General features: G+C 33.5%; 1 protein-coding gene across 1 annotated transcript in view; it reads left to right on the top strand.

Moving 5' to 3' along the window:
• The window catches only part of LOC138335152 (zinc transporter ZIP13-like), a 34,845-nt gene extending 26,744 nt beyond the window's left edge, over positions 1-8,101 (top strand). The window contains exon 9 of the mRNA XM_069284107.1: positions 158-8,101. Within this exon, the coding sequence (XP_069140208.1) occupies positions 158-230 (73 nt within the window). The 3' untranslated portion in view covers positions 231-8,101. The remainder of the gene's footprint in view (positions 1-157) is intronic.
• Positions 8,102-12,653: the final 4,552 nt, after the last annotated feature.

Consider the following 12,653-nt stretch of genomic DNA (forward strand, 5'->3'; position numbering starts at 1 on the left):
TTTTTGAATAAAGAAAAATACTAATTTGTCTGCTTCTGATTTTGATAGAGAAAATATACCATTCATCAGCACTGTAGAATCTTTAGTATATGCTCACATATGAATGTGAAAAAAATATTGAAGTTTTAATATTTACTGACCTTTCTGTTTGTTTCAGTGAGTCTGTGAAGCAGGTGCTATGTCTATGTGCTGGGATCTTTTCTATGGCCCTTGTGTCTTTGATCCACTGATTATTCATCGAAGGGCACTAACTCAGTATGTCGTCCATTTCAAGTTTCTACGACCTTGGCTTTTACCTCTTGTGAACTATGGAAAAGAATTCATACATTGAAAATTATTTTCAACTTGGATGTTTTACCTTTCAAGAAATATGAAGACTGATGCATTTTCTGACTGAGAACCAGAAAATATTAATATCCAGTAGTCCCACCTCTGTAAAACAAATCTTATACATACTGTTCACGGAAATCTCCTACGACCACCTACGCCATCAAATATAAATCACCATTGACAATCTTCTGCGGCCACTTACGCCATCTGAATCAAGATATCTCATCTCTTATGAAATAGAAAACCACTACTGACTAAAAACAAATAAAGGATTCAAACCAATCGCCTAGGTTAATTTAACATTCACATTTAAATCTATAAGCTTAACAAAATCTAGCATGGACTGAAAACCTGTGTCAAAGTTCACTGAAGGCCTACAGGTCAAAATATGTTTTCATATGAAAATGTCTTCAACTCCAACACAAAGCTCATTTTGACTATCCAGTATTGCGGGGTTCAAACATTATTGAAATAGTCATATTTGTCAAAATTTCAGTAGTCCCACTGCTATGAGAATACCTCTTGTCAGATTAATGAGGTTTTCACCTTATCTGCCAATGATTTTTACTACCACATATATATTTATGTTTGAGACACTCTAGTCATTGTTTATCTGTAAACAAGGTCAAGGTCACTTAGTGTTATTTAGTTGCAATAAAGTTCAAGGTCATCTACACTAGGTTTAGAAGGTTTTATATACATGTACATGTGTGTACTGTAAAAAAAAACTTTCTTTCGTGGCTAATAAATCTCACAACTTCTGTTTTTGCAGAGATCAAGTTTCTCAGAGTTAAAATTGAATGGAGCTATCTTTAAATCTAATTGTGCAAGAATTGTCTAAGCTATTGATTTGGGAGGATAAATATTCATGATTTTACCTTGATCGCGAAAAATTGATCACTCGTAAAAGAAAGTAATTTTACTGTACTGTTAGATAGCCTGTAAAATACAGGAAGGAAACTAGAGACCCATGTCAGGTCAGGCAGTTGACACTACACCTTAATTGTTACATGCAAGAAATTATTTATCTCTCTTATCATGAAATTGTACATGTACAATTTTATACTGTACCTGTTTCATTTCTTTCCTAACATTAGTGATTTGTTAATGTAATTTTAGTTTGATTGTACTTCCTATCAAATTTCCTTCTGTTTTCCATATTGTCATATTAGTGTTAAATGTTTATGATTGTGAATGAAGCCAGTATTTTAAGCAGCAAAGCCCACTCCATTAACAAATGAAATGTAGTTGTATACTAAATTTAGTTTTATATCTCGAAGAAAATTGTACATAATTCAATTATTAGGTCACCTGACACGAAGTCAGTGACCTATTCTAATCGCCTTTTGTCCATCGTGCGATGATAAACAATTTACAGTTTCGACTTCTTCTCCATAACCGCTGAAGCAATTTCAATGAAATTTTACACAAACCATCTAAGGCATAACGCCAATCAAAATAGTGAATTATATGACCCTTACCCCCCAGGGGGCTATGGGAGGGGCCAAAAGGGGGTAAAATTGACTAAAATTTCGTCTTCTCCACTCACAGATGTGGTGGAATCAAATACTCTTCATGGATAGAAAGGTCTCAAGGCCCTCTACAAAAAATGTGAATTGTATGATCCTGGGGTCTGGGGTTTTCCCCTGGGGAAGGGGTCAAGTTTACTATAGTTTATACATGAAAAACACATTTATGAACATTATTACCTAAGTTTTCATAGGAAATTAGTCAAATTGGGTTAGAATTGTTAACCTGAAATAGCATTTCAACGACATATCCACATTGGTCCTGGCCAATGCCCAGGGGCCAGAGAGCGGGGCCAAAAGGGGTCAAAATGGCTAAACTTTCAAAAATATTCTTCTGAATTCACAAATTTTATGGAACTAAATAATCTTCATAGATTAAAAAGTCAAATTTATAAAATCACTGACTGACTTCAAGGGCCTAATGCGCCAATATATAGTGTTAATATGTCTTAATTTCATTCTGTATCCGAACTCAGGTGACCGTTAAGTCCCATGGGCCTCTTGTTATCCTTCTGCTTGCACCAGAAGATGGTATTAATTTGTGTTATTTTGTCATACTTTCATTTCTGTGCAATTACTGCAACATATATGAACAAATTTTTTTAAACTTTTAAACCCTTAATTAATCCATTTACTCCTATTAAAAGAAACATTTAGGAGTGAATGAGTTTAAGGTTCAGCCTTTGTAGCAAATTACAATGAAGCCTTAGGTCAACATTTTTGGTAGACAACAATTGTTTTAACCCTTTTGTAAATTAAAAGCATCATTCTGTGTTAATTCTGCATAAATGATAAGAATAAATGATACTGAAACTTGAATATAACTTTGAATGTCCTCTGGCAAAGATGGGTGCATCGACAAACCATTCCCAACCAACATATTTGTTAGAGTTATGGGCCCTTGATTGACAAAAATGTTTATTTATGTTCCTCATGTGCAATTAATATAAACAAATATGTTCTGCTTGAATTATGTTTCTACATAATATTTCTTGAAGGAGGCAGGGGGATACAAATTCTAAGAATTTGCTAGTTTAAATAGAAATAGATGTAATGTTTTATATGCATGAAATAAGGAATTGTTTTCATTTTTAATTTTGTTCTTGTTATCTAATTTCATACCTTGGTGCTACTACAATTTTTAAGCCTTTTGGTAAACAGCAGTTAAAATGAAGAAAATTTATTGGTATATACCAGATAGATCACTGAGCTAGGGGACTGTTTTAAACCGTTTTCTTAGCAGTACTGTAAAAAGACTTAGTCTTAACTCAATGTCCTGGTTAATTGTTCATGTCACCTGAAGTTTACTGTCTGTAGATATTATGATTCATGATGAACATGGAATATATACACATACAATGAAACCTATCTTTGCGACCACCGATATCTTAGGGTTCCAAATGGTCATTTGTAACACCATTTACCTGTGTATAAAGACCACCTGGCTATAGAGACCACTTTTCCCTTATCTTTTCAGTGGTCTTAACAGACAGGTTTGATTGTACATGTAGGTATTGAGAATATTTTTGTTAACATTGGTGCTTTTTAGAAAGCTCTGCCATAGATGATTTCAATGTGTTCCTTGGTAAGGAATTATTTTCTCGTAGATAAGATATTTCCATATATTTATACTTCTCTTTCCTGTTTATATTGTACCCTTATTTTCATACCTCTACCCCTATTTATAGTCTTCCTCTGGTAGTAAGACTACACAGACATAGTATACAGTTGTTTCATGCCTTTTCAGTCAACAGTCAAAACTCTTTCCCGAGGTGTTGGGATCAACCCGATGAACTGTTTCCTGAGGCCGGAGGCAGAGGGAAACAGTGTATAGGGTTTGTCCCAACACCGAGGCATGAAACAACTGTTTTGTTACCTGAACTGCAATCTTAAACTTATCACTGAGCTTCTGGTGGGATGAAAATTTTGCTTAGACTTTGAGTCGATCCGGCGCGCCAATGTTTATGACGTTAACAATTAATTATGCCATCAACAATAAACGCATGCAAACGTTCCGTCCCAGTCAACAGTCAAACTATTGACCGGTCAATAGGCGAAATTACTTCATTTACATTTATATAGAGAGTTGGGTAACAATATTACCTGTATGTCATAGTATCCCACCTGTCCTTTCTGCCATGAAATGAAGCGCATTAGTATTACCCATCATTGTCCTGTCCTTTCACGTCACGTCCTGTTCTGTCCCAAATAGATTTCATATAGATCAGAGGGTATATATATATGTCTTGATGACATTTCTGGTTTCGTTATCTATTTTGTTAATTGTTTATAAGATTTTAATGATTATCACATGCATTAGATTATGCAGAAAATTAATTGTGTCTACCAAGGGCAGATAACTCTTAAATATCAAAAGGCATATATCTGTAATATATCAAAAGAGGAATAAACTCACCATAAACTTGAGAATTCTTGATTTAACTGTATACCAGTTAAAGTTTCTGGCTTTTTGAAGGATAATTTAGCAATCATATTTCTTGAAATGTGATTCAAGGACGGATCTTTGAATTTGTCTTCCAATTAAAACCCAATAATTAACCAATTATGCCTATTGTCTTCCTATCAAAACCCAGTAATTAACCAATTTCTGCCGATAAATTTGTATTTTATAAGATCTCTATTTTATTTTCTTACATAATCATAGAAATGTATTTATTGTTGTTCCTGTATCATTGCAGCATTATTCTTTAAATCAATAAATTCTATATATATATATGAATACAGGTGTTGATAAAGGGAGACAATAAGGTTTGTATAAATTTGTGCCAATTTTTTTGTCATGTATAAACAGGGTTAGCCATGTAAGTTATTCGTAAGGAATTTGGCTCTATATACTTTAGTATTGTAGTAAGTAGTATCGTTATTTACAAAGTTTTACGGATAATATATCAATATTTTTGGACTATCATCTTTGGCTGATGGTGTTAAAAAGGGTTGTGCAATGTTCTTTACTTATTGATACTATATAATATTTTATATTTTTTAAACAAGTACAGTAGATTACATGCAATTATAGTATTGAACCTTATTTCTTTGGATGCTAGCTAAAACATTTACAAAAGTTAGGACTTTTCCAGTATTTTTGCATAAGGTGCAATTTTTTTTCAAAATTCTAAACTGTCTGGTATTTATATTGGTTATGGTTTTTCAGTATTTCTGCATAATGGTGCAACTGTACACAGTAAGAAATAGAAAATATGTTATTTATAAAGAAAGTCTTTACATGATACATATTTTGATAAGTGAATATACATGTGTATGTTTAATGTTTGTTTAAAAAAACAACTCCATCGATTATTCATGAATATTGGCCACAAGAAAAGTTTGTAACCTTTTTGATTTTGACATTTACTCTCCTACATTTACTTGTCGTTATCCCATCAATTCGGTGCCATATAACCGCATTAGAACATGAAATAATACAAGATTTTATTTTTACATCACGGAATTTGATATTGTTCCTACATCGGATCTTTGCTTCACATTTTCACTTGTAATAATGCACTGACATCTGTGAAAATATTCAGAAATTCAAAGAGATCATTTATAGTTATATCCCAAGTTATATTGACTTAAAATACTTCATACATTCATGTCGATGTTGAAATATAGCAAACTGAAAATATATTGTTGTAGTGCAAAACAATTCATTGTTAGTATTGTCTTATGGAGAAAATGTAGTACATTAAAACAAATGCTGACAAGGTTATCTCTAATACATAAAAGAATAATGTATTTTTTATGGTGGCGTAAAGTTCTACAAAACATCATGTTGCAAAGTTTCGTTTTGCAAACTAGGAAATATACAATATGTCTTTGAAGTTGTTTCATATGTAGATGCATATTACTCTGAATTTAAATTCTCATTTCATGCGAAACTGTTTTAAATATTTTATAAAATCAAAATTTGTACTTCTTTCCTGCTTAATATTGTAGATATTTTACAATCAAACATCGAAATATTTCAGAAAGGGTAAATATGTATGATGTGTCTTATTTCTTAATTTAATGTACTGTTCTGTAACATTTATCACACACATTTATCAAGTTATTCAGTAATTTGTATGATATTTTTATGTCACTTGTGGAACTTATTTCCCATCTGGCTGTGTATTAAGGTTTTATATAACTTGATAGTGATGTGTTTAGATATCCCAGAGTTATCTACCTTTACGCTTGCTGGTAGTGATTGAATATTATGTTTTTGCAGGGTTTTTTTGGAGAAAAATGTTTTGTTTTCAATAAAAAAAATTGTGACATTACAATCGATACCTATATATCTGCAAGGGAGATAGCTCTAAAAACAATTATATGACTTAATGAAAGGCTTAACAAAATTTGGCATCTGACAGTAGGCCTACCATATATACATGATGTTGATTCTTGTTTTTTACTTGGTAGAAAAATAAAGTTATTGAGACACTATAATATATATTTGTCCGGAGGGGCTTTTGTCCATCACTCAATTTTGCACATAATTGTCATAAGTTAGCAATTTTTGTAACCAGTTGCTTATATGGTTATTTATATGTCATGATATGATATGTTTTCTTTGTGTCATCACTTTGTGCTAATGGGATTTATCATATGTGTTGAACAGTTATTTGTCATCAGTTTTTGTGTTGTTGATTATGTCATCATTTTATGTGTTGATTGCTTATGTCATCATTTTATGTGTTGATTGGTTATGTCATCATTTTATATGTGAAGATTTGATGTGCCATCATTTGTTTTATGTCATAATGAGTTTATAGTAAACAGTTGCATTGCTTTGAATGTTTTGAATTTGTCTCTTGAAGAGAGCATTTAGAGTGCCAGTCTTAACAGTGGAGTATCAGTGTTCAAGTTTTGTTGCAAATATTGAAAGTGGAGTGTGAAATTGCAAATGATTTTGAGTCGCCTGTGAGATTTATGATGCTGTGAAATCAGGATTTCCCTATGCCTTGAGCTTACCTTGCCATAGCAGAATTTTCGAAGTTTTCAGTTGAAGTTTCATGTCTTTCAAAGGCAGAAATGTGTCATGGATGATACCGTTAAAGATGGTTCGTTAGATGTCATCTGTTACCATCACTAGTGAACTGTCTCCTGAAAACTCAACTTGTTATTGTTAACTTTATGTTATGTTTGCATTTGTACTCTAGCTGTCTCTTGTTGGAATGATGTAGATATTGCTATGAAATATCTAATGATTGTCACAGTTGAGCATGTATGTATGAGGCTGATAAATTGACTAAGGATGTATGGTACCTGTTGTAAAAGTTGTTTGATTTATATATGTGTATATGGTGACTGTGGTATTGGAATATTTTCAATTAACTCACGGTAGCATAGTTTCTGTTATGGCAGATACTCATTATACAGTCAAATATACCTGGTAGTTATCTCAAAGTCTGTATGACTATGGTAAGAACTTTTAGATATTCAAGTATTCAAATTAAACGAGCTTGTCCGGTACAAACAATGTATGTTGAACTAAGCAGGGTCTGTTGAGTTATTGAGATTCAATTGAGTACCAGACAGTATAGTTTTTCAGAGGAGACAATATCAAAAGATAGGAGGCGTGTTTTTTTTAGATTTAAAAGGACGTTTGCTCCAACTGTTGACCAATTACCTAAAAAAAATGTATGTGACTCCTGTCTGTTGAGATTGTCTCCCCTGAATCATTGTTTCCCCCATGTTTTCAACCCCCTGCATACTTCTGAGTACCCAGGCGGCTCGCGGAGGACCAACCCATTTACCCACCAGTTAAACAATACGGTGTTGGCTCAACATCTTAGATTTATGTTATGGTTTTTGATGTTTCTGCAGTCATGAAAGGCTAACATGATACCTGCTATATTGTTACTATCCCTGATACTCCATGGGATAGTTCAGGCGTAGATAGAACATCAGTAATAGTAATCCCTGGAGTATCAAGGATGTATTGTTACTTGTAATGTTTTTGTTAAGTTACAGCAGTCTGACACAGATTGATCCGACTATTAGACATTGTATTGGTAAAGCAGTATTTGAACTTCAGCATGTAGTAGAGCATGCTGAAAAGACTTTTTGTAAAAATCTATTGTTTTATCAAAAATGGTAAAAGATGAGGACTTGGTATAACATATATTGTGAATGTGATACTTGTTGAACTTCATAGCATACATGTATGCTTTTATTTTAGTAGCACTAGGCAGTTTAAAACAATTTATAAAATGTTAATAAAGATAATATTTCTTGAACATATTATTTTTCTTTTCATTTCATATTTCATTTAATTGCATAACCCTATATATCAGTTTATGGTATACCAATGTAATGATGTGCTAACAAATGACATTTCTTATCATTTTATCCAAGCAACTACATGTACATTTCTCATTTTTCATTGTTCTACCCATTTTATTGCCCATTGTTCTACTCATTGGTATTGTCCATTGTTCTACCCAGTGGCATTGCCAATTGCACTATCTATTGGTATTGCCCATTGTTATTGCCCATTGTTCTACTCATTGGCATTGTCCATTGTTCTACTTAGTGGTATTGTCCATTGTTCTACCCAGTGGTATTGTCCAATATTCAACCCATTGGTATTATCTATGGTTCTATTCATTGGTATTGCCCATGGTTCAATCCACTGGTATTGTCTATGATTCTATTTATTGGTATTGTCTATGGTTCAATTTATTGGTATTGCCCATTGTTCTATTCATTGGTATTGCCCATTGTTCTATTCATTGGTATTGCCCATTGTTCTACTCATTGGTATTGCCCATTGTTCTATTCATTGGTATTGCCCATTGTTCTATCATTGGTATTGCTATTTTTCATCACTCATTGGTATTGCCCATTGTTCTATTCATTGGTATTGCCCATTGTTCTATTCTTTATTGGTATTGCCCATTGTTCTATCCATTGGTATTTCCATTGTTCGATTATTGGTATTGTCCATTGTTCTATTCATTGGTATTGTCCATTGTTCTATCCATTGGTATTGCCCATTGTTCTATCCATTGGTATTGCCCACTGTTCTATTCATTGGTATTACCCATGCTTCTATCCATTGGTATTGCCCATGGTTCAATCCACTGGTATTGTCTATGATTCTATTTATTGGTATTGTCTATGGTTCAATTTATTGGTATTATCCATGGTTCTATTCATTGGTATTGCCCATTGTTCTATCCATTGGTATTGCCCATTGTTATATCTGTTGGTATTGTCGATTGTTCTATTCATTAGTATTGCCCATTGTTCTATTCATTGGTATTGCCCATGGTTCTATCCATTGGTATTGTCCATTGATTTTTTTATGGTATTGTCTATGGTTTCAATTTCATTGGTATTATCCATTGTTCTTTCATTGGTATTGCCCATTTTCTATTCATTGGTATTGCCCATTTTTTATATCCCTTGGTATTGTCCTTGGTTCTATTCATTGGTATTGCCCATTGTTATTGGTATTGCCCATTGTTTTTCATTGGTATTGCCCATTGTTCTATTCATTGGTATTGCCCTTATTCTGTTCATTGGTATTGCCCATTGTTCTTTTCATGGTATTGCCCATTGTTCTATTCATTGGTATTGCCCATTGTTGTACTCATTGGTATTGTCCATTGTTCTTTTTATTGGTATTCCCCATGGTTCAATCCATTGGTATTGCCCATTGTTCTATTCATTGGTATTGCCCATTGTTCTATTCATTGGTATTGTCCATTGTTCTATTCATTGGTATTGCCCATTGTTCTATTCATTGGTATTGCCCATTGTTCTATCCATTGGTATTGTCCATGGTTCTATTCATTGGTATTGCCCATTGTTCTATTCATTGGTATTGCCCATTGTTCTATCCATTGGTATTGTCCATGGTTCTATTCATTGGTATTGCCGATTGTTCTATTCATTGGTATTGCCCATTGTTCTATCCATTGGTATTGTCCATGGTTCTATTCATTGGTATTGTCGATTGTTCTATTCATTAGTATTGCCCATTGTTCTATCCATTGGTATGTCCTATCCATTGGTATGTCCATGGTTCTATTCATTGGCATTGCCCATTGTTCTATTCATTGGTATTGCCCATTGTTCTATTCATTGGTATTGCCCATTGTTCTATCCATTGGTATTGTCCATGGTTCTATTCATTGGTATTGTCGATTGTTATATTCATTAGTCCATCTATGGTATTGTCCATTGTTCTATTCATTGGTATTGCCCATTGTTCTATTCATTGGTATTGTCCATTGTGTTCTATTCATTGGTATTGCCCATTGTTCTATTCATTGGTATTGCCCATTGTTCTATTCATTGGTATTGCCCATTGTTCTATTCATTGGTATTGCCCATTGTTCTATTCATTGGTATTGCCCATTGTTCTATTCATTGGTATTGCCCATTGTTCTATTCATTGGTATTGCCCATTGTTCTATTCATTGGTATTGTCCATTGTTCTATTCATTGGTATTGCCCATTGTTCTATTCATTGGTATTGCCCATTGTTCTATTCATTGGTATTGCCCATTGTTCTATTCATTGGTATTGTCCATTGTTCTATTCATTGGTATTGTCCATTGTTCTATCCATTGGTATTGCCCATTGTTCTATTCATTGGTATTGCCCATTGTTCTATTCATTGGTATTGTCCATTGTTCTATTCAATTGGTATTGCCCATTGTTCTATTCATTGGTTGCCTTGTTCTATTCATTGGTATTGCCCATTGTTCTATCCATTGGTATTGCCCATTGTTCTATTCATTGGTATTGCCCATTGTTCTATTCATTGGTATTGCCCATTGTTCTATCCATTGGTATTGTCCATGGTTCTATTCATTGGTATTGCCCATTGTTTCTATTCATTGGTATTGCCCATTTTTCTATCCATGTATTGCCCATGTTCTATCATTGGTATTGCCATGTTCTTATTGTTCTATCATTGGAATTGTGCCCATTGTTCTCTATTCATTGGCATTGCCCATTGTTCTATTCATTGGAATTGCCCATTGTTCTACTCATTGGAATTGCCCATTGTTCTACTCATTGGAATTGCCCATTGTTCTACTCATTGGAATTGCCCATTGTTCTACTCATTGGAATTGCCCATTGTTCTACTCATTGGAATTGCCCATTGTTCTACTCATTGGAATTGCCCATTGTTCTATTCATTGGTATTGTCCATTGTTATATTCATTGGTACTGTCCATTGTTATACTCATTGGTATTACCAATTGTTCTATTCATTGTTATTTTCCATTGTTCTACATTTTTCTTAGGCATTGGTGTTGCTTATTGTTCTACCCATTTATATTTCCCATTGACAATACCCATTGTTTTACATATTATATTACCAATTGATATTAGCTAGGTGCGTAGCCAGGGTTCAAACATTGTGGATGCAATGTTATTCCCTACCGAATCCCTTCAAAGCAACTTGTCCCTCCAAAGTGATTTAATTCGTGCCTTAGCATAACTATTTGTAGTGAAATAAATGTTCATAACACAAGTATTGTACAATATTCAACAACAGTGATGATAAATACAATGATATTTTCAAAATAGTACTTATATACATTATACATCGCACGACTTCCTTTTCTCTCCCTTTTAACTCTCATCTCCAGACATCCTCTCTCTACCACAATAAAAACATGACTGCCAAGGAAACAATGGCTGGGAGGTATTTCCTATGAGACGTTATCTAGCTATACCTAGACTGGCCACCAGACCCTAAGTTGCTGATAAGACTTTCTCAGTAGAGTTCTTTACTAGATTATCTCCCCCTAGTTTAAAACTTAGAATCAGGCATGTAGTAGAGACAAAACTAATCAAGCCAAATTTTAGTGATTTTTTTTAATGTTCTAGAGACTGGTGGCCAGTCTAAGCCATACCGTAAGTCTATGTTTCCTTCGTTGGTGGAGTGGATCTGAGGTCCAATACTCCTTAAGGAAATTATATGTTAATGATTACTATTACACCAGACCAAATATCATAAAATGTTCACAGCTTCTGAACTCAAAGAATATAAAGGTAATGAGAAATTTATGTAAATTTATCAATGTTATGTTTAAAAAGTCATATAAATGTCCTCCTTCTATGTTGCATTTCTTGACTGTTGTAAAATGTTTCTCTACACAATGTATTTTGTAAAGAGACTAATAAAGTTTGAAATCTGAAGTTTACCATACTAAGGATTTCCCACCACCCCACCAATGAAGGAAACAGACAAACGTCAAAGAAAGTGTACAGACTGAAGTGTTACTGTCAGTAAGTACACCGTAACACTCTACATTAGCATCAGGGCAAACATACCGGAAGGCCAATCAGGGTTTAGGGGAGCTTTGATTACACCCTTATACATTTTGCACCTTAGTTTGAAAGAAGAAAGAAATACCACTAGAATCGAACTTCATTACATATATCAATTAAAATCGATATTTCTAAATATTGATACTTCTAATCAAGGATGTATATGTCTTATAAATCCTTGTTCTACTACATATATATTTGCATTTCTGTTCAAAGTGATTGCTAGTACTAACTCCTGTAATTATCGCCACTGACGGCGACGACAGTAGATTAAACAGGTCCGTGATAGTTTGGCTTATTACAATGGTGACGTATTTTCTTGTACTTACTAGATATGATGTATGGAGAGTTACGAATGAAAATCTTGATTTAGGTGTATCATAAACTGTTGCAAGAGGAAAAAGTGTCGACGAGATACATGTGCGAATCATTACACATTAATGTATATATACCAAAGAGCATCACACAGAAGATAGATGCTTGGATATATTC

This window comes from Argopecten irradians, chromosome 11 (genome assembly GCF_041381155.1).
Source record: "Argopecten irradians isolate NY chromosome 11, Ai_NY, whole genome shotgun sequence".
NCBI classification, from domain to species: domain Eukaryota; kingdom Metazoa; phylum Mollusca; class Bivalvia; order Pectinida; family Pectinidae; genus Argopecten; species Argopecten irradians.